Here is a 23,357-nt window from a genome sequence, read left to right as displayed (position 1 = left end):
ACTGGGTTTTACTGTGGAAATAGGCCTGTGGGAAGTGCACAAGAAGGAAAGAGTACTTGTTCACCTGCTTTCAAGTAGGTTTTTAAATGCTTTTCTCTTTTAACGATTTGTGGTTTTTTATATTTTATTTTTATTGTGTGTGTGAGTGTTTTGCCTGCATCTGTCTGTGCGCTGTGTTCATGCAGTGAGTGTGGAGGCCAGAAGAGGGTGCTAGGTCTTGTGGAGCTGGAGTTAGGAGTTGTTAGTTGATATGTGGGTGCTGGGAATTGAAGCTGGGTCTTCTAAAGAACAGCCAGTGCTTCTAACCGCTGAGCATCCTGTAGTGTCAGTGTTGTTCTGAGTTTATAATTATTAAGCCAGTGAGGAAGATGGCTAAGGATTGCCACATGTTCTCAGCAAATTAAACAGTCACCATGTCTTTGCAGCCAGACTTTTATTATTGTTGAAGTCTTTGGGGTTTCTGAAAAATTCTTAGCAGGTTAAATGCTTTAGAAAAATCAAAATTCTGTTTGTTCTTCATTCTTAGGATATTTGTTTTTCTGTTTTTATAGCAATACGTCTGGTTTAATATTGGCAGTGTTGACACATTTGAGCGGAATCTGGAGACTTTGCAGCAAGAATTGGGCATAGAAGGGGAGAACCGGGTGCCTGTGGTTTACATTGCTGAAAGCGATGGGTAAGAAATCATTTAAAATACATGATTTGTGCCAGATAGGGTGCGTATACCTATAATCCTGGCACTTGGGAGCCTGAAGCAAGAATATTGCCATGAGTTTGAGGTCAGCCCTGGGTACATAGAAAGACCTTGTCTCAAAAAGCTGGAAAAACAAACAATAAAAAGACAGATTTGAGTACCATTTACTATGCTATGGATGGTTCGCTGTCCCTTGTCATTAAGTGACAGGGTTATAAATTTAAAGTCTCTTTAATTTTTAAGGTTTATTTGTTCATGTATTTTATGTAAGTGAGTGCTTTGTGTGTACACCTGCACACGAGAAGAAGGCATCAGGTCGCATTGTAAAGTGGTTGTAAACCACCACCATGTGGTTGCTGGGAGTTGAACTCAGGACGTTGGAAGAGCAGCCAGTGCTCTAAATTGCTGAGTCATCTCTCAAGCAAGTCTTAAGCAGGCCTTGCTCTTTTTAGCTATATTGAAAAATAAATCATTAGTAGTTTAGTCTTTGCATATGACTACTGTCTTTTCTACATGATTATGTTCTCTCGGTTAAGCAGGATTTAGTGTTACAGTCCAGTGTGCTGTCCTTGTATAAGTTTTGCATGAACAGCCCCATGTGAAGGAGTAGCATCCTACCTTTAGCTGTTGTTTACCTTTCTAGTTGACAGTCTTTCAGGATTTAAGAAAGTTTTCAGTGCTGGACAGTGGTGGCACACACCTTTAATCCCCGCTCTCAGGAAGCATAGGCAAGTGAATCTCTAGGAGTTCGAGGCCAGCCTGGTGTGCAGAGCTTGCCAGGACAGCTAGGGCTACACAGACAGACCCTGTGTTGAAAAACCAGAAAAAAAAAGAAAAAAAGAAAAGAAAAAAAAAGAAAGAAAATTTCCCAGACTAGAGAGGTGGCCCAGTGAATGAGAGCACTGGCTGCTCTTCCAGAGGACCTTTGATTCAATTCCCAGCAACCACTCGGTGACTCACAGCCACCGGTAATTCTCATCCTGGGAGATCCAGTGCCTACTTGAGTCTCTATAAACACAAGGCATGCACACAGTGCACAGATATCTATGCAGATAAAACATTCGTACATTAAAAATAATTTTTTTTTTTTGGTTCTTTTTTTCGGAGCTGGGGACCGAACCCAGGGCCTTGCGCTTCCTAGGTAAGCGCTCTACCACTGAGCTAAATCCCCAGCCCCTATTAAAAAATTTTTTATCTTTCTTCAGAACTACTTCTCCTAGGGTTTATCTGAATAACTCCACTTATAGTTTGAGCAGATACTCCTGTATGTTGAAGATATATGGGCTGGGGAATGAATAGTAGACTGTTCATCTGTTGTGGTGTGCATACGTGTAATCCCAGTGCTGGGTCCTTTTCATTGAATGCAGAAACTGTGTCCTGCTGTGAGACAGGCAGGTCTACAGTGTATCATTTTTCTCTGTGTGTGAGAACAAAACCAGCTAGTGTGTTAATTTCACTGTTGGTGTCACTCATAACTAGAGACTTCTGGAATTGGGCTCTGGCAGCTCACCTCCCTCTAGTATGATGCCTCCCAGCTGATGGGATGCTTTTGCATGAGATCTTAAGGTGGTTGCCCAAGTTGATAAGCTGTTATGGGTGTAATAGGCTAGAATTTCACAAGCTGGATAACCCTTATGTGGTACGCCTGGGGCCTGAACTGTTTCAGGTTTTGGAATGTACGTAGACTTTGCTGATTGAGCATTCCTCATTCAAAACTTGAAATTCAGATATCTCCAAAATTCTAAATTTTGTAAACATCTGTTGGCACTGAAAAGTACAGGTTCTCTGGTATCTCAGATCCATGTTTTTTAGGTTAGGCATACTCATAGACAGTTGCATTTCATTCTTTCATAAACTTGTTTTGTAGTGCAGGTTATTTCCCCCTGATTCTTTAACAGTGTTTAAAAATGTATAAACATTTAGTAAGTTTGTACTCGAAAGTTAGGTTGAATAACAGTCACTCAGTCAAAAGACAGATTCTTCCCCAGGCTCTGAGGCGTCTTTGCAGGCACCATGCTGGAGACGTTCTGCTGGAGACGTTCTGCTGAAAGAGTGTCAGGCCAGAGCGGCCTGTGCAGCTTCATGCACGGAGGTTAAACATTGTATGCGTTACTTTCCACACCGGCATGCTGTCTGACGAAGGCTTTTCTGGAGGTTGAGGCCTCCTCATAAGAGAACCGGAGTCTGAGGCTAACACCGGGATTATGCTCAGCATCTAAGTGAGTAACTGGAAAGAAAAGAAACTTGGAGACCATAGTAGTAGCCAGCAGGCCTGTGCGCACTTACGCAGGAACAAGACACTGAGAGCCCGTGTGTTCACACACTCACTGTGCGTTACTTGTTATTGCTTTAGAGATATAAACATGCCAAGATTCTCCCGTGCCTCAGATAAATTACTAGATTATTTTAAACTACTAGATTTTTGGAACTTGTCAATGTTTGCCCTGATATCTGAAGCATAGGAAACTTACCAGCTGAACTGTTGTGTGTTGTCTCTCTAGCTCCTTCCTGCTGAGCATGTTGCCCACGGTACTCATTATTGCTTTTCTACTCTACACCATAAGAAGAGGGCCCGCTGGCATTGGTCGGACCGGTCGGGGAATGGGTGGACTCTTCAGTGTTGGGGAAACGACAGCCAAGGTCTTAAAGGATGAGATAGATGTGAAGTTTAAAGATGTGGCTGGCTGTGAGGAGGCCAAGCTAGAAATAATGGAATTTGTGAATTTCTTGAAAAATCCAAAGCAGTATCAAGACCTAGGAGCAAAAATCCCAAAGGTAAAAAGATACTTGGAGAGGACTAAGTTCAAGGTGTATGTCTATCAAGATGTCACCTATGGCCTATTCAATTAAATTTTCATTCTTCTTTCCAGATTTTGTTTCTGTCTGATTCAGTTCTGTAGCCTGTTTTCTATATCTCATTTATAAATGTTGTGTATTCCTACAAGTGTTGTTCTCCCCAGAAGCCTTCTTTGATTGGGCTTTGTTCTCCCTCCATCTGATTTAGACACCTCCCTTCCTGTGGCAGCTATACCACCTGGTAGCATATTCATACTGCAGGGCTCCAATCTCATCTTCCACAGAGTGATAGGCCGTCTGCTCGTACCTGAGACTGATGGTCTTGGCACAGTGTGTGTTGAAGAAGAGACAATGCTAATATTCACTTCTAACACGTATATCTCATAGCTGCTGTGTTAATGCTGTGCCTATATTGTGTCAGCCCTATATATAGCCCTTGGCTAGGCATAAAGTAGCAACTTCCCGTTTGTCAAGTAGCTTGCTTATAGGTGGAGGTCCTGTTGACGGACCTAGGATGTGTGCTAGCTCACCAAGTACTTTATCATTGAGCGGTGGGTACTCCAGCCCTCTTTGCATAGTCTCATTAAGTTATCTGAGCTGGCCTTGAGCTCTTCCTATGGCCGGGTAGGCCTTGAATTTACTGTCCTCTTGCACCAGCCTTCCAGGGAGTTGGGGTTATAGATCTAGGCCATAAGGCCATCTGGGACTAGCTAGTAAGTAACTGGATAAAATACTTCATCTTCATCAATAAAGTTTACTTTAAGAAATGCTTAGGCTCTGGAAAGATGGCTCAGTAGTTATGCTCAGGCCTCTGCTGTTCTTTGAGGGAGCTGGAGTTTGGTTCCTAGTACCCGTGTCTGGTGGCTCACAAACATCACTCTAGTTCCAGGAAGTCTAATGGCATCTTCTGGCCTCTGTAGGCACTTGCATACATGTACACACACATACACTAAGTACAGGTAAATATTTTGTAAAAGAAATGTTTTTGTTTGGAGGTATAGCTCTTGTTGCCCTGGTCTGGGTACATAGACCAGGCTGGTGTCAGACTCACAGATCTGCCTTTAAGGTGCACTCCACCACATCTGGGCTGATGAAAGCTCTGTAAAGCCAATTGTTCTTGTGATTTCATGTCTTACCTGTATGAATTAAAAATTCATGTTCCTGATAAAAATAATTTACTTAGTAAAAGATTTACATAATGCCTAGGCAGATGGAAATAAACAAACTTTAAAAAGTATTTGAGTGTTGTATTACAACCTTGAAAAAAGCATTTTTGGCCATATTATTCATCTCTCCACACACAGTATTTGGAAATAAGAGTCGTATGTATATTTATAACAGTAATAGAAAGTAAACAGTGAATTCACACAGGTGTTGGGTCCTTTTCTGTTGCTGCAATAGACAAGACAGTTTATAAAAGAGTTTATTTGGGCTCATGATTCTAGGGCCTAGAAGCCAATGATGGTGGAAGGAGTGGGAAGCTGAGGGCTCACATTTTGAATCACAATCACAAAGCACAGCATGAACTAGGGTTGATGCAGGTCTTTTTTTTGAGACAGGGTTTCTCTGTAGCCCTGGCTGTCCTGGATCTCACCCTGTAGACTAGGCTGGCCTCAAACTCAGAGGTCTGTCTGCCTCTGCCAACCTAACATTGGGATTAAAGGTGTGATCTACCATTCCCAGCAATGTTGCAGACCTTTAAACTTTCAAAGAACACCTGCAGGGCATACTTTCTTCTTTGAGGCCATACCCCCTTACCCTTCCCAAATAGTACCTTAGCTGGGGACAAAGTTTTCAAATATCCAAGACTGGGGAGGACATTTCTCATTCAAACTACCACAATACAGTTAGGCTTTAAGGTAGATGTGCATCTGTGCTAAGAAGTTCCTGACTTGTACATTTTCATGGACGTAAAAGTCAGTGGTTGTGTTTATACAGTTTCAAAAACCAGTTTTACCTGTAAAAAGCAAAAGAATTTTATAAATTGGGAGTGTGGTATTTATATTTCTTTATTATTTAAACAGCAGTTTATTAGAGCCTAGCTGAAGTTTCTTTTTATACCATTAGGTTGAAAGTTTTAAAGACAACCATTACCACAAAACCCAAACCATTAAAAAAAAAAGAAACAGCCCCCAAACCTTGGAGTGTTGCGGATGCTTGTACGTGCTGTACGTGCTTGTACGTGCTTGTACGTGCTGTTCGTGCTGTACGTGCTAGCCAAATCAGCACCAAGCTACTGCACAGCTCAGCACCAACGGTCTGGATAAGAGGGATGTGTGAGACTTCACAACACATTGTTACCATAGTATTTAGAAATAGAATTGTCTCTAACAATCCCTTTCTTAACCTTACTGCTGTAAAGACATTCTGCTATAATGTAAGTATTTCATTTATCAGTAGGATTTAGAAACAGAGGTATCCTTTGGAATTGTTAGGAATGTTCAGTGTACGTTTTCAAAATTCTGATTCCATGTACTCTTTCATTTCTGTGTCTGAAGGGTGCCATTCTCACTGGTCCCCCAGGTACTGGGAAGACACTGCTAGCTAAGGCCACAGCTGGAGAAGCCAATGTCCCCTTCATCACTGTCAGTGGATCTGAGTTTCTGGAGATGTTTGTCGGTGTTGGTCCAGCCAGGGTAAGTCTTGTTTTGCCCCTGGGTGGCTGGTGAGGATGACCATTCCTGAGTTCCCAGAGGGACCCCTCACTGGTAATGCCCTCATTAGGTCTTCAGCTACACTAGCAGGGCTGTGCGACTCCCATCTACCCCTCCCCCCCCGCCCCAGCCAGTCTTGTAGTTCCTTCTCAAGATAATTCTGATGGATAGGTTTCAGTAAACAGCTTTACTTTGTGTGTAGTGGCTCTTGAGGCATGTTGGGTAATTGACACGCTGTCCTAGAGTGTACAATTAAATGGGTTTTAGATCTGTGCAACTGTTAGAACAGCTAACTCATTTTAGTCATGATAAAAAAATGCCCAGGTCCTTTAGTCTTCTCTTTCTCCCATCCGTAAGCAGAGACTAACATCTATAGATTTCATATTTTCAGACATTTCAAATAAATGTGTGATCTGTTCTGTTTTGAGCTTTTTTTTTTTTTTAATGTGCTTTGCTGTTTTGCCTCAGTAAATATCTGTGTCAGATCTCTTTGAACTGGAGTTACAGGGGTGGGGAAGGGGGAAGAGGAAGAGAAGGAGGAATTGTTTTAGGTCTAAGGCAAACTATGTGATCTACCACATGGGTGCTGGGAATTGAACCTGGGTCCTCTGGAAGAAGACCTCTACGTCGTCATGTGGACCTTGCTTTGTGTTTTGAGACCTTGCTTTGTGTTTTGAGACAGGGCCTTGCTGTGTAGCCCTGGCTAGCCTTGTGTTAGCTTTGTAGCTCTGCTTGGCTTGAACTCACAGCAGTGTTTTTGCCTCAGCCTCCCAAAGGATAGGCTCATAGATGTACACCGTCATTCCTGGCCTGCCTTTATTTATTGCATGCCTATGGACATGCCTGTGCTATGGTGTGCATGCGGAAGTCAGATGGCAGCTTTGTGGAGTCCGTTTTCATTCTGCTTGAGATGGTTTTTCTTGTTTGTACTGCCTGTGTAGGCTTGTACTTCCTGCCTCTGCCTCCCATTTCACTAGAGGAGTGCTGGATTTGTCCCTGTATCTGCCTTTTTACATGGGGTTTGGGATTAGCAGCTTCAAGGTGTTAGGCTGGTGTGGCAAGTGCTTTTATAACTGTTGAGCTGTCTCCCTGGCCTCACCTCCTGGTTCTTCTTTTATTAATTTATTTATTGATGCTTTTGTTAATTGAGTGGTCAAAAGTTTCATTTGGCTACTAATTCCTTGTTATATAATTGGTTTATGAACACTTTTTTCTTTGAGACTTGCTATGTAAACTAGACTGGCCTCAGATTCACAGCGATCCATCTGCTACTGCCTGTGTGCTGGAATTAAAGGCATTAGCCACCAATGTTCAGCAAAAAGTCCTTAAATTGTTCTTTTAAGATTTATTTATGTATACAGCATTCTGCCTGCATGTATACCTGCAGGCCAGAAGAGGGCACCAGATCTCATTGTAGATGGTTATGTACCATCATATGGTTGCTGGGAATTGAACTTAAGGACTTCTGGAAGAGCAAATAGTCCTCTTCACCTCTGAGCCATCTCTCCAGCCCATCATTGAATTCTTAACCTAATGGATTATAATTTTAGGCAATGGAGAGGTCTTTTGTATTAAATCACAAAAATCAGCTTCCTGTGTTCTGGGATAAAAGATGTAAGCTACCATGCTCAGCACACCCTGAAGCAAGGACTTGTTTCCTTGTTTGTTTGTTTGTTTTTAAAGATTTTTTTAAAGGTTTATTTACTTATTTCATGTGTGTGAGTACATTCTCGCTGTCTTCATACACACCAGAAGAGGGCATCAGATCTCATTACAGATGGTTGTGAGCCACCATGTGGTTGCTGGGAATTGAACTCAGGACCTCTGGAAGAGGAGTCAGTGCTCTTAACCTCTGAACCATCTCTCCAGCCCTAAAAAAGATTTCTTAAGGTGTGTGTGTGTGTGTGTGTGTGTGTGTGTGTGTGTGTGTGTGTGTAAGTAAGTAGGGGTGGGAGGAATAAGAATGTATTGTGTTGGGGAGGAGAGAGAAGGAGGAAGAATATGTATGTGTCTGAAAGGAAAGGGGAGATTGACCTATGGACAAGGCAGTGTGGCTCACTCGCTCTTTCTCTCTTTCTTTCTTTTTCTTTTTTTCTCTCTTTCTTTCTTTTAGTTTTTTGAGACTAGGTTTCTCTATGTAGCCTTGGATATCCTGGAACTCATTCTATCTGCCAGGCTGACCTTAAACTCAGAGGCACCTGCCTCTGCCTCCTGTGTGTGCAATTAAGGGCATGTGCCACCACTGCCTGGCTCCTTACATATACATATACATATACATATACATATACATATACATATACATATACATATACATACATACATATATATACACATATACACATACACACACATATATACATACATACATATATACATATATATATATATATATATATATATATATATACACACACACATATACATCCAACTCTCACAGCGTTATTGTTGAAAATACCATTTCCCCTACTGAATGGTCTTGCACTGTCAACCACAGATTCATGCATTTTTTGCTAGACTCTCAGTTCTCTTGCTGATCTGCACATCTGTTCCTTAACTAGCACCATGCTCTGATTACCTGTAAGGTAAAATGGGCCAGTTGAAGCTAGACTAAAATACACATAGGCAGCTTTACTGCCATGAGGAGGGAGAAAGAGAGGAAAGGGAAGAGAGAAAAAGAGCTCTCACAGAGAGAGAAGAGAGGAGGAGAGAGAGGGAGGGAGGAGAGAGAAAACCATAATGACTGGAATGTATAGGGAAGAGCCTCTGGGGGAAGGGCAGCCCATCCCCTAGTCTGGAAAGTTCAAGGTTGGGGGCAGGATATTGCCAGCTAGGGACTGCAGGATGCTGAGAGAAACCTGAGGCCAGATCTGCCTTGGAATGTAAAATATGCACTTAAATCCTTTGCCCTAGGGTCTGAAACCAAACAATTACTATAGTTCTATAAAGTTTGAAATCAGAAGGTATGGGGATAGTTTAATTTTAAAGAGATATTTTTAATGTATTTTACCTGTGTCAAAAATGTTAACCTAAATGAAAAAAAAGCTGTCAGTGTGTGAGGTGGTGTCACAGCACTCTGCAAACACGCTGATAGAGATAGCTTTTAATCTGTAGGAAAGTGTGTTATCTGGTAGCGAGTATACTGTGGGGATCTTAGTGTCAGTGATGGTCACAGTTAATGGAGCAGGTGGATTATTATGGATTTGCAGGACAGATATTCCCTAGAACAACAGAAGATGGAGTCAGGTGATAGGTGACATACCACTAACCCTTACATGCACAGGGGTGTTGAAGAAGGGAGGTGTGTGAATGGTGCTGGACGGTGGGGAGCCGAAAGGGGATGAAGCCTTGGTCATATGAGGTGCTTGGGCTGTACGTGGTGAATTGGTCTGGCAGGTGGGAGTAGGCAGGATGGACAGCTTTTGGCTGACTTTACTGAAGGCCAGTGGTGGTGCTGGCCTTCAGTGGGTCCAGCAATCATGTGCATGTGTATATCCACAAAGGGAAGAGTGCCCAGCAGGCATCAGGAGTGTGGAGGATCTTAGCAAGGAGGGTGGGGCCTTCCACATGGCAGGAATAAGACTTTGCAGTAGAATTCTGAAACTTTCCTACAAATTAAAAGCTATATCTTCTTGTTTGGAAAGTAACACCACCTTGCCCTTTCATAACATTTTTTTTCCATTTAAGTCAACATAGGTTAAAATTTTTAAAAAGGAGGAGCAGTAGTAGTGGGGCATAGGGTAGACCCCACTTGAGAGCTTTGCAAGGGTGCCAAGTTCCAGTTAAGGCCAGGAGCTGAAGGATTGGGCTTGAGGGCAAGAGGTCTTTTGATCACAGCTCTGAAGCTGGGGTTGGGAGTTCACAAGCAGGGATGAATCGTTTCAGGGCAGAGTTGGAATGAAAATCTAGAATCTAGGCTGGGAAAGGACATGAATCTGAGCATGGGAAACTGGACTGTGCACTTGCCAGGGCTGATGGTGAGGCCCAGGGCTATTTCCCTTTCTATGTTTCCAAGTTATAGCCTTAAGGGGAGCAGCTAGCTGCAGAAGTGGCCTCTGTTGTGAGTTGTGGGTAAGAACCGCCATTGCCAGTTCTGTTGGTGAGCTGGTGGGTGTGGAAATTGAGCTCTGTGTGAAGCCTGTTAAGAGCCTTGGTTGTTAATAGCTGTCCTGGGCATGAAGTGTGAGCATGGAAGAAGCTAACTGACTAGCTCAGGGTCAGAGGAGAGGCCAACTACAGTGTATCTGCAGGGCATCTTGCACAGTACTGAGTATGCTATAAAAACAGCCGATGTGGTCAGCATAGTAATTTATGGATTATAGGAATGATATTGACCCGTCTTACGTCAGCTGCTTAATACTCTCATTTCCTGCTCCTTTACTCGTCATGACTTTTTAAATTATGTTTTCATTTATTTTTGTGTGTAGGCAAGTGTGTTCCACAGCATATATATAAATGGAAGAGGACACCTCCAGGAAGTCAGTTCTCTTTCCACTGGGTGGGTCCAGGGGGTCAAACTTGGGTCAGCAAGCTCAGTGGCAGGCACCTTTACTCACTGAGTCATTTCACCAGCTTTACTACTTATAACTGAAACAGTATCTGGATATGTAATGTGAATCACAGAAAGATTAGGATTTAATTGTCTTTAGGGAGGGAGCAGTGTTTTACAGTGTAGCCCAGGCTGCCCTCCCTTTTTCAGTCCTCCTCCCCCAGCCTCCTGAGTGCTACAAGGACAGGTGTGTGCCACCATGCCCTGTTTTGAGGTTAGCTTTGCTGAACTAGTAACATCGAGTCAGCAGAGTAACTCAGATTTCTTTCTGTCAAGGTCCGAGACTTATTTGCCCTTGCACGGAAGAATGCTCCTTGCATTCTCTTCATTGACGAGATTGATGCTGTGGGAAGGAAGCGTGGTAGAGGCAACTTTGGAGGACAGAGTGAGCAGGAGAACACACTCAATCAGCTGCTCGTGGAGATGGACGGTGAGCGGTCAACCATCTGTGTCAAACTGAGTTCTAGTTGTCTCACATCTCTGAATGAGAAGTTTTTTTTTTCTTTTTTTTTTTTTTGGAGCTGGGGACCGAACCCAGGGCCTTGCGCTCGGTAGACAAGTGCTCTACCACTGAGCTAAATCCCCAACTCTTTCTGAATGAGAATTTTTTTTTTTCTTTTCTTTTTTTCGGAGCTGGGGACCGAACCCAGGGCCTTGCGCTTCCTAGGCAAGCGCTCTACCACTGAGCTAAATCCCCAGCCCCCTGAATGAGAATTTTAACTGTGACAAACTTTAAAGAGTAAAAGAACATTGAATCATTAGAGATGAGAGTCTAATGACAGCAGCTGCTGCTCCTCCAGGGGACGACCCTGCATGGCAGCTGCCTGAAGAGAAATATACAAGTGCTTTGGCTCACCACCATCTGCAACTCCAGTTCAAGGGATCCACCTCCTCTTTTGGTCTCCACAGGCACACACACCTGATGCACGTACATCCATGCATCTAACGTTATTCTATACCAGTCCCTTAGCTCGCATTTGCCTCAGTATTGGCGATAAGATGATGCTGACTAAGAAAACTGGTGAAGTAATCATCAACCAAGAGCTAATGTCTGTCTCGTCCTCAGAGTTGAAGGTGGTTCTGGAACATGAAAACTGAAGCACAGTAAAGTGTGGATTTGGCAGATGTTGACTACAGGTGGTTTTTGACCTCTGTGGGTTTGCATTTAAGTTGAAAATACCCTAAGTCCAAAATACAGTGAGTATCTCTGGTGCACAGAGCTTCTATTGAGCAGCACAGCACTCTGTGGAGTTTCCTAAGGGTGGTGTGGCTAACTGGAAGCTGCAGCTCCTTGCTGCCACCTGCATAGCTAGAGAGGATCAAGCCAAACTGCTGGTCCTGGGAAGAAGCAGATTCAGAATCTGAAGTACAGCCTTAACCACTTTCACCCCATCTTTCAGGTTAAAAAATCCGAAGGTACGAGCTACCTGTACTTCTTAACCCAGGAAGTAGCAGTCTTTCCATGCTGGGCAGCCTGTCTTTCAGTTAAAGACACAATTTCTAGGGCTGCATCCTCCTGCTGGGAGGTGTGTGGATGCTTGCTTCTGTTTACAGAAAGGGAAGGCACAGTGCCAGGCATCACACTGGCTTAGATGAGGAAGCAGACACAGTATCAGTGTGTGTGAGGGTGGAGACCTTGCCCATCCTCTGACAGTCAGTTTACCCTCCAAGCTCTTGAGTTCAAATCAGAGTGCCACACTGGGGTACCACCCAGGAATGCTTTAGTGCCTGTGGGCAAGGGGCAAGGTTGCGGGAAGGGTTTGAACATTTGAGAATGGTTAATAAAATTGAGCCGATTGATGGTGGGAGAGACGGCGTAATGGTTAAGAAAGAGTATGTACAGCTGCCGAGGACCCCAGTTTTGTTTTCAGCAACCTAAGTTGTTTGTACCTTAGAACTGTCTGTAACTTGGGCAGCTCATAAATGCCTGTAACTCCAGCCTCTGCACTCTAAATGTACTCTAAGTTACATGCAGATACACACATGTAGTTAAAAATAATAAAAATCTGAAAACAAAGCAAGTATTCTGGGCATAGGGCACAGCACTTGGGAGGCAGAGCTAAGAGACTCACCACAAGTTGGTCCACACGGTAAGTTCTAGGCCAGTCCAGAACACAGAGTGGCCTCTGTGTGTCTCTTTTTCTTTTACTTGTTTATTGACTCATGATTGGTTAGCTGATTCATCACGGTATGAACTCATGTTATCACCACTATTCTTTAGCCAGTTTTTGACCACTCAAACTGGATTTCTTGTCCTGAATATTCTTTTCCCTTTATCTATCTATCTATCTATCTATCTATCTATCTATCTATCTATCTATCTATCTATCTATTCACTTTGCATCCTGATTGTAGTTCCTTCTTCAACCCACCTACTACTCTCTGTATCTTTACAAGGAAAAAATGATTTAAAAATAAGGAAATTGATTGTTAAAACTGCCATGTAAGGAAAGTGCTGGAGAGAGAATGAGTGGTGGGTATTAGTGTAGTTATAGAGGAGTAATTTCTAGTCTCTTACAGCAGGGACCACAGTTGTAGTTACCAGGCAGGAACATGAAAACTGAAGCACAGTAAAGTGTGGATTTGGCAGATGTTGACTGCAGGTGGTTTTTGACCTCTGTGGGTTTGAAAATACCCTAGAGGAGCAGAACTGAGGGAGAGAGACACAGAGAGAACACACACACATATGGAGTTTATTAGAGTGAGTAACCTACAGGCTGTGATCCAGCTAGCCCAGCCAGGGATGTCTGCCAATGGATGTCCAAGAGTCCAGTAGTTGTTCAGTCCATGAGGCTGGGTGCCTTGGCTGGTCTTTAGGATAGGCTAATGCCAGTGAAGGAATGGACTGGATGTGTAGACTACCAGTAGAAGGTGTGGTCCAGATTAAAGGTGGATCTTCACACCTCAAATGATCTAATTAAGAAAAAATCCCTCAGGGGTGTAGCCAGCCATTGGACTTTAGTTAGCTCCAGATGAAGTTAAGCTGACAACCAAGAATAGCCAGCACAGCAGTGAACAATTGTTTACCTTTCAGAATAGCTAGCAGAGGGCATTTTCCGTGTTCCCAGCACAAGTGCCAATAATCACCCATTGTCTCTCATGCTGAAGTGTCACGTTGTGCATCATTTACAGGCAAACGTGTGTGTTAGTAAGTAGGCATTTCTGAAAATAGGAATAATATTGGCCAAAACTTTAATATGTGATTTTTATGTCTAAGAACAAGGTAACAAATGAGAAAAATAATTCAAGGTTTTGGCTTAAAAAGTGCTAAATAAGAGTCGGGGTGGGGGTGGGGGCAGCAGCGGCAAAAAGAGAGAGAGAGAGAGAGAGAAAGAGAGAGAGAGAGAGTCTAGAGAGACAGGTCAGAGCACCAGCTGCTCTTCCGAAGGGTTTGGTTTGGTCCTTGGCACACACATGACAGCTCACTATAATCTGTCTCCAGTCCCAGGGGGTCAGATGCCCTCCTCGGGCCGACAAAGCACCTACCTGTGCACATGAGACTTTCAAACATTTTAGGTGAGAATAGAAAACAGCGTCTACAGCTATGGCTCTGATGTCCTGCCACCGCCGCCAGTCTTGTTTTCGGCCTTCGTTGTTTGGTTCTGACTCTGCGTTTCCACTACCCCTGCTTTAGGCTTCAACACCACCACCAACGTGGTCATCCTGGCAGGCACAAATCGACCAGACATCCTTGATCCAGCTCTGCTGAGACCAGGCCGCTTTGACAGGCAGATCTTCATTGGTGAGATGGTAGTCACTGGGTTCAGTAGATCACTTTTGTGGTAGAGCTGTGTCTCACTGTGACCCTTTTCCCCTTAAATATAATTCTAAAGGACCCCCAGACATAAAAGGACGAGCTTCAATCTTCAAAGTTCACCTTCGACCATTGAAACTAGACAGTGCCTTGGAAAAAGATAAATTGGCCAGAAAACTGGCGTCCTTGACTCCAGGGTTTTCAGGTGAGTGGAAATTGCTGCTGTTCTCACTGTATTTCAGTCACTGGTAAGGCCAGGTCATGGTAGTTCCTTTCACTTGGGGCCCCATCACTTGTTTTTACCTTTTAGTTATGGGAAACGTCACAGATGCAATAATTAGAGGATGCAGTAGATTGAACGCCGAGCACGTTAGCAGCTTTGGGAGAGCGGGTGGCACTTAACATCTGGGCCCCATCCTCTGCCTGCATAGTGCATTATCATCAGCTCCTGATAGAGGCAGACATCACTTTATCCAAACGTCTTTAGGATCTGCTCCCAGCTGTCTTTCAACAGTTATTTGAGTAGATAGCATGTTGTAATGCCCACCACTACCAAGTGTGCATGTGGGTTTAGTGTACTGACATTGTAGTGCAGCCATCACTATAATTTAACTTGGAAACACCATATCGCTCTGAGAGGAATCTGTCAGCAGCCCTTCCTTCCACCTCCAGCCTGGACAGCAGAAATCTCCTTCCAGTCTTTGTGTTTATTTGGGAGTAAGGGAGGCACATGTGCATTCTGTGGCACATGTGTGGCCGTCAGAGGACAAAGTTGTCAGGTCACTTTCTCCTACCTTTACCTGTGTTCTCGGCTTGAACTCAGGTCATCAGGATTGCGCTGGAAGCACTTTCCTGAGTCACCGTGACTGGCCCTGATAGTGAACCATAATGTTTCAGGAAAACCAAAATCTGAGTAGTCTCTGAGTGTGCAGGAATTGGTGCCAGGTATGAGCACTGGGGACTAGCCAGTGACTCTTTTAAGTGACTGATTGTAGGTGTTGGGCATGTTGTAAGGAAGTGTCGATTCATGTGGCTTCCCTTTTGTGTCCCTAGGGCCCCTGCTAGCTGTGCTTTGCCAGCTGCCAGCTGTGTAGGCTCTGTCCCGCTCCACAGACCTGAACTATGTCCCCTGGGGTTCTTAAGGGTCTGGCTGGAAGCTGGGGGCTTCTCAAGGGTATTGAGGGTTGGGGAAGAAATCTGTACAGGCATGAGACCTGTGTTCTCATTTTCAAAGTCCCCTACCTGCCCATCACCCTGCTGGAGCTGTGGATGCCAAGGGTTTGTTGGAGAGTCGGTGTGCTTGATCTCTACAGCAGAAAGCAGCTGGCAAATGGTTCTGCCTGCTCACTGAAGGCCCCGTGTTCTCAGTTGTCCTCAGTGAGTGGTGTCTTCTTCCAGCCACTGGGGGTGGGGCGCTGCCTGCCCCTGAGTGCTCTCAGCCTGCATTGCTGCCTGCGGGTTTGGTTGTCAGCTCCTGGTCCTCATATTTGCTGCGGTGTCCTTCAGAGCTGTGGCTTACCCTAGGACTGTAGTGGGTTAATTCAAGTCCTGATAGCTATTGTTCTGTGTTCTCAGACCACTGGGAAAGCAGAAATTTAAAAACAACTAGGTTCCTTCCAAGATGGCACCTGACTGTTCCAAGTCATATGGACTAGGATTCCTCTCCTCTGCTGAAACTTGCCACCAAAATAGATGCTGTGCGGCCTGTGCCCGTTCTGTGGTAGCAGTGTCTGCTGCCGTCTGGACGAGGCTGCTGCTGCTGCCGCCTGGGAGCTGCAGAGCTGGAGCAGTGTTCTCATGGCCTGGTTTCTCCCATGTCACCCTTCTGTGCTCTGTGTCTCAGCTGGAGTCAAGACCTTTGTGACCTTGTGAAGCTGTTTTTTTTTTTTTTTTTTTTTTGGTTCTTTTTTTCGGAGCTGGGGACCGAACCCAGGGCCTTGCGCTTCCTAGGTAAGCGCTCTACCACTGAGCTAAATCCCCAGCCCCACTGTCTTTCTTCTTACCCCTGAGATTCTTCTCCTTCAGGGGCAGTTTCTGTGGGTCACCTTACCCACTGTACTGTTTAAAACTTGTTTATTTAGCACATGTTGTAGCTTACTTGAGTTAACACATACTTAATCTGAAAAATCCACATAGAGCCACTATTGGCCAAACAAGCATTTGACAAGCTTCACGTTATGTAAATTTAGTTCGTTACCAAATATAGATTACTTTAATAATGTATGTTTATTATACCTTATATAAGCATTTTGTTTAACATGCCTGTGAGTCGTTCTCAGTAAAGATGGGTGAGACTAAAAAAATTAATGAACATTTAAAAATATTGTCATTGTGCTGGGGAGAAAGCTCAGAGTTAACAGCACTGGCTGTGAGTTGGAGAGATGGCTCAGTGGTTAAGAGCACGGGTTGCTTTTCCAGAGAGCCTGAGATCAGATCCCAGCAACCACATGGTGGCTCACAACTGACTTGTCCTGGGATCTGATGTTTTCTCCTTTTTTTCCCCCCTGGAGCTGAGGACCGAACCCAGGGCCTTGCGTTTGCTGGGCGAGCACTCTACCACTGAGCTAAATCCCCAACCCCTGATGTTTTCTTCTGTTATGCAAGCACACCTGCAATAGAGCACTCCTATTCATAAATTACATAAATAAATAAATCTTTAAAAAAAAAAAGGCTCTTCTTCCCAGGTACCCAGGTTCTATTCCCAGCACTCACAGAGTTAACAACTCTGTGACTCCAGGTGATTCACCGCCCTTTTCTGGTCTCTGTTGGCATTGCATGCAATCAATATACAGATGTACATGTAGGCAAAACACTATAGACATAAATAAAATGAACATTTTTAAATGCTATCATATTTTGCTCTTACATGAATCATATCTATTAAGGTAAATAGTTTTCTAAAGTTACCTGTTTACGACTGGTCCTCTTGTTTTAGCTCACAGGGCCAAGATTATATAGGTTGTACTTAATACCAGAATAGTTTAGAGTTCCTACACACTTCCCATTGTATTTCAGTTAAACCTTTTGTCAGTCCCATGGGTGTCAGTGTGTGACCGGTCAGTGTGAGATGATTCCGTGTGTTTGTTTTGCAGGCGCTGATGTTGCCAATGTCTGTAATGAAGCTGCTTTGATTGCTGCCAGACACCTTTCAGATGCCATTAACGAGAAGCACTTCGAACAAGCGATTGAGCGAGTGATTGGAGGTAAGGCAGCTGAGCATTACTCGGGTCAAAAGGATGGTTGTAGTCAAGGTGATAGGTGGTCTGTGGCTATAATCCCAGCACTCAGGAGGTGAGAGGAGAATCTCAGATTTGAGCCCAGTCTAGGTTAAATGGTGAATGGTGAGAGCATGACTCTTTTTTTAAAAGCTCATGATAGGACTTTCCAGTCCATTATTTCTCTGTTTTTCCAAGAGCTACCAAAGAAAAAGTGTATCCATGTGGTCTTGGGGCTTGCCGTGCCATCTCCAGTCCTGCCTCCTGCTTTCTTGCACCTGAACCCTTCCCCATCGGGAGGTAGAAGGGAGTTTGCCTGTTGACTCTGCTGCCTCTCTGAGCCAAAGCCTCATGCTTTGTAATAATGGGGCACACTGAGACAGAGAGGAAGCCTGTGATGAAGTATGAGGAGATGGTTTGTAAAGTCAGATAAGCACGAAGGTTATGGTTTATCAAATAATGGTGAAGTGCCTGCTTAGCATGCACACAGCTCTGGGTTCCATCCCTAGCACCCAAAAAAAGAAATGCTTGTGGAAACAGAAGGTGCATTAACTCATCCTTAGTAACTTTTGACCCTAGTAGCTTTGTGGAGTATACTTATCTTGGGTTATACCATTGGGAGCATAGCTTTTTTCCCCTTCACATGAATTACTTTAAACAGAGAAAATACTTAGAGGGTGATGGTTTGCCCACTACAGAATGAGCACTATTAGGGTTTGCAATTATAGATCATGATATAAAATGAGCCTTGGGGTCTACCTCTCTGCGGTCTGGAGAAGCTGAAATTTCAGGTCTTTGAGCTCTACAGTTGGTATTGAACTTTTTTTTTTTTTTAAAGATTCATTTATTTAATGTATATGAGTACACTGGAGCTGTCTTCAGAAACACCAGAAGAGGGCAGCAGATCTCATTACAGATGGTTGGGAGCCACCATGTGGTTGCTGGGATTTGAACTCAGGACCTGTGGAAGGGCAGTGCTCTTTTTTTTTTATATATATATATATATATATATATATATATATATATATATATATATATATATTTTATTAACTTGAGTATTTCTTATATACATTTCAAGTGTTATTCCCTTTCCCGGTATCCGGGCAAACATCCCCCTCCCCCCGAAGGGCAGTGCTCTTAACCACTGAGCCATCTCTCCAGCCCTGGTATTGAACTCTTACACAGGGTCATTTGGGCTGTGGATCTGGGACCTGACCTTCCTAGAGTGTTTCTTGACAAACTCCTTCATCCCTTTAACTGTCTGGCCTGTGTGATGGCCTGGCCAGCTTTGAGTAGGAATTTCAGGTCTTTGACTAGAATGATCTTTCCTGTCCTCTGCCTTCCACTGGCAGCCACAGCAAGCATCCTTGTGTTCCAAGGACTTGAGGGTTCTACATAACAAAGCCAAGCAGAAGACTCTTCTGGTCTTCTCTCTTTCCTATGAGTTTCCTGTTTCATATGACCTAGATGCGAATTATATTTACATGTCTGTTGATTTTCCCAAGAGAGGTATGGGGCTTAGGAACGAGCTTGAGGCAGAGATGAGAAATACATTTGTGTTGCAGTTGGATATATTTTAGACTTTGTCTCTTAGCCTGATTTCAGTCAGGAAGTTTAGGCAGCCTACTTATGTCTTTGGTAAGGAGGTGTATAGTACTGTATTGCTATTTTTTAATGTCATTATCACTAAAACAGTGGTTTGGGGATTTTGTTATTGTTAGGCTTGGAGAAAAAAACCCAAGTTCTGCAACCCGAGGAGAAGAAGACTGTGGCTTACCACGAAGCAGGCCACGCAGTCGCCGGCTGGTATCTGGAGCATGCAGACCCACTCTTAAAGGTGCCGCAGCGTGTATTTCAATAGGCAAGCCAGCTTAGTGTGTAAGCAGTGACTCAAGAAATAGCAGACACAGTGTAGCTTTGGAGGGATGTAGCAGAGACTGATGAGGTTGAAGGAGGTACTTACCCTCCTGCAGACACTGCCCACGTTCAGACAGCACACTTTTCCTGTTTGCTGTCCTGGAGATTGAACCTAGGACCTCATTCATGATGGATAAATGCTCTGCCACTGAGTTATACCTCTAGCCCTTTCAAAATTTTATCTTACTTTTGAAGTATGTGTGGTGTATATGTGTATTTGTGTTCAAGTGTGTGCACACATAAACACCTGCTCTCATGTGTACACTTGAATGTAGAGTATCTTTCTCCATTGCTCTCTACATTACTTTTATTACCATCATCAATATTATCAACAAAATATCTCACTCACCTGGGACTCACTGATGTGGCCAGACTAGCTGCAGCCAGGGATCCTCCTGTCTCTGCCTTCTGAGTGCTAGGATTACAGGCACATAACATGAGGTAGGTGCTGGGGTCTGAATCTACGTCGTAATGCATGCCCAGCAGTCACTTCACTGACTGCCCCAACCTCTCTACTTTCTATTTTGAGGTAGAGTCTCACTATGTTTCACTCTGTAGCCAAGGCAGACCTTGAGTTTTCACTCTTCTGTTTCAGCCTCTCAAGATTCTTAGAGTGAGGCCTGTGCTACTATGCCTGGTTCAGAAAGCCACAGCCAGAGGCAGAGCAGAGTTGGGAGAGAGCTGAGCCATAGTGAGCAGCAGTGTTGGCATTGGCCTGAGCGCTTCTGTAATTACACCACAGTGGGTGAAGGTATTGGCCATCTTGAGGTGCCAGAGTGTTGTAAAAATATAAAAATAAAAAAGTATAGTTGTCTTTTACCCCGCTAGATCCGCACAGCGGTGCCCAGGATATCTGCTAGATATCTGGGTGGAAACTCCTCAGCGGCCCAGTGTCTCTTGTCGCCACACACTTTCCTACACTCAAACCCTCACATAAAAGAACACACAACACAATAACCTTTGACCCAATTGGTAAGATATAATTGCCCACTTAAACATACAAAGCCCGGTACCATCCATCCCTTAGGAACATTGATAACAACCTGTAAATACACAGAGCAGAATCTTAACATCACCTGCCATGGCTTCTCACCCTCTCCTCTCCTTCTGTCCTGTCTCTTCCTCTCTCTCCTAGTCTCCTCCTCCTTCAAACTTCTCTCCCGCCCATTTTTCCTCCTCCTCCAATGACAGGCCTCCTTCTATCCTGTACCTGCCCCTCACCTGTACTTTACAAATTCGTTGGGGAGGTGGTTCTGGTGAAGTCATCTGACTTCTGAGTACAGGACTAGGCAGCTGTCCTTGGGGCAGTGGAATTAGCATCAAAATACAGATTACTCCAGGGCAAACCACAACACCAGAGAAGAGGGTTCAAAATTCCAAAAATACTGGAAATTTAACAGGAAAATTCTAGAAACAAAAAAAATACTGCAGAGTTGAAACCCAGATCTGAGCAGGAACTGACCATACTGATAGAGCTATGTATGGAATGGGGAATCCCAGAGATCCTGGCCACAGCACAGCAGAGGCTAGCAAGGTCTCCCTCTGGGACTTCCAGCTGCCTTGTGATGTCAGAAGATGGTTGATGGGGTCAGCTGGAAAGGAGTCACAGAGGAGGTCACATTCACATACACATAAAATACCCAAGGAATCTACAGAGAAGCCACTAGAATTAATGAGTGAAGAAATGTGCAGAATCCAGGGCTAATACACAAAGACCTGTGATGTCTCTGTATTTGTTAATGGATAATTGGAAAATAAGTTTTTGTTTAATTTTAATTTTTTTTGGCAAATGCAGAGATTAGCCAGGTGTAGTAGCCCATCTCTTTAATCCCATCGTGTGCATGTGGAGGCAGGTATAGCTCTCTAAATCTGAGGCCAGCCTGGTCTACATAGCAGGTTCCAGGTCAGCTACATCTGCATAGGGAAACCCTGTCTCAAAAAAGAAAAAAACATTTCAATTGCATTTTCACTAGCTTCTGAACACATAAAATATAAATTTAAGAAAATATCCTGGGGTTGGGGATTTAGCTCAGCGGTAGAGCGCTTACCTAGGAAGCGCAAGGCCCTGGGTTCGGTCCCCAGCTCCAAAAAAAAGAACCAAAAAAAAGAAAAAAGAAAAAGAAAATATCCTAGGGTTTATACATTGAATTAAGGTATAAATAAAAGTGCATTCTGTTTATAGAATCATGTGCTGTTTCTTCCCAAGCTGACCCGTAGCCTCATTGCAATCTCTGTCAGGATTATAGCGTTCTTTTGCAGAACCTAGGCTCACACATGCTAGGCCAACACTCCAAGTCTCAGCCACACTCTCAGCCCAGACAGGCTTTTTTTTTTTTTTTTTTAATTGTGAAGCTGAATTGTAGTTTTCTGGAGATGCAGCTGGAACCGTGGGAACAGCTAGGTGGGAGAATGACCCTGCCTGACTTTCAGACTATGTACTGCTGCATTCAAGCCTGTGGCACTGGTGAGGGGACAGGTGAGGTGCCTTCTTAGGTGGGAAGCTGGGTGTGGTGGTGCCTGCCTGTAATAATAGCACTTGGGGGCTGAAGCAGTAAGATCTCCAGTGGGCTTAAAGTCACCCTTGACTTTTGAGGTCAGTCTGGCCTTTTGAGACTCTTAACTTCATAAAGTCAAAAGATGAGGGAGACAGGGAGGGAGAGACAGAAGGAAGGACTGTCTTCTTAACACGTGATTCTGATAACTCTGGGCTCGTATGAAAAATCAACATTAACCCTTGCATCGTGTGCCAGGAAATAGACGGAGTAGAGAAGCTAAAATGTAAAATGATGAAACTTCTCACAGAATATGTAGGAATTTTCTTGGAACATGAAAAGCATGAAAGGTTGGTGAATGGGTAGACAGGATGGCTCAGTGGGTGCTTGCCACCAAACCTGACAGTTTGAGTTCAATGCTAGGAGCCACTTAATGGGGAACAAGAGAGCATATTCTTATATGCACACAGCCACACATACATGGGATCGATCAATAAATAAATGAAAAGGGAGAGTTTATAAATGGAACCTCTCCCTTTAAAAATTGAAATTTACGATGGTTACTGAGCTCCAGGCATGGTATCTATCACATGCCTGTAATCTCAGCATTCGAGAGGCAGAGACGAGGATTTTAAAATTATGGCCAATCTGGGCTATATGAAGACACCGCACTACTGGAGGATGTAACTCAGTGGCAGAACATGTGACCAGCATGCATGGTGAGCCCAGCCTGGGCACAGAATGAGACCCTGACTCAAGGAAAAACAAACAGCACCCGTGACTTAGAGAAAGGCCATGAAGAAATGTAAAAGGTGGGGTGAGCACATGGTGGTACACTCAGGGGGTGCAGGCAGGAAGATAGGAGTTTCAGGTCAGCCTGGGCTGTATACTGATTTCCTGTCTCAAAAATGTAATCATTCTGAAAATGATTTTCAGTAAATATGTGCAACAAAGGAGAGTTATATCTGGAAAAACAAGTCTTAAAGCTGGCACAGTAAAGCAGTGGGCAAGACTTCCATACAGACTCTGTTAGAATAGGACATAGGAACTGACATCAAGCCGAGAAGTTGCAAAGGAATCATAACTAGATACCAGAGCCACTTACAGGCTGTGTGCACTGCTGACATAGTAAATGGCTCTGTTTGCTGGGTTCTATGAAAGTGATCAAATGGCCCTCACCCAAGATGAGTGAGAATGGATTCCACACAAGAATTTTCCTGCTGTGTTTATAGTGTCTGTAGGCTGGAAACAATCTGGCTGTCCATCAAAAACTGGAGCTGTGTGCAAGG

At 43.9% G+C, this 23,357-nt stretch overlaps 1 protein-coding gene across 1 annotated transcript in view; it reads left to right on the top strand.

Annotated features, from left to right (window-relative positions):
- The window catches only part of Afg3l2 (AFG3 like matrix AAA peptidase subunit 2), a 44,866-nt gene that overhangs the window by 15,676 nt on the left and 5,833 nt on the right, over window positions 1-23,357 (top strand). The window contains exons 7-14 of the mRNA NM_001134864.1: window positions 552-676; window positions 3,196-3,469; window positions 5,989-6,126; window positions 10,967-11,120; window positions 14,325-14,432; window positions 14,524-14,649; window positions 17,537-17,647; window positions 19,381-19,496. Of these exons, the coding sequence (NP_001128336.1) occupies window positions 552-676; window positions 3,196-3,469; window positions 5,989-6,126; window positions 10,967-11,120; window positions 14,325-14,432; window positions 14,524-14,649; window positions 17,537-17,647; window positions 19,381-19,496 (1,152 nt within the window). The remainder of the gene's footprint in view (window positions 1-551; window positions 677-3,195; window positions 3,470-5,988; window positions 6,127-10,966; window positions 11,121-14,324; window positions 14,433-14,523; window positions 14,650-17,536; window positions 17,648-19,380; window positions 19,497-23,357) is intronic.

Source organism: Rattus norvegicus, chromosome 18 (genome assembly GCF_021556685.1).
Source record: "Rattus norvegicus strain SHRSP/BbbUtx chromosome 18, alternate assembly SHRSP_T2T, whole genome shotgun sequence".
Lineage (NCBI taxonomy): Eukaryota > Metazoa > Chordata > Mammalia > Rodentia > Muridae > Rattus > Rattus norvegicus.
This window is presented reverse-complemented; position numbering and strand designations above follow the sequence as displayed.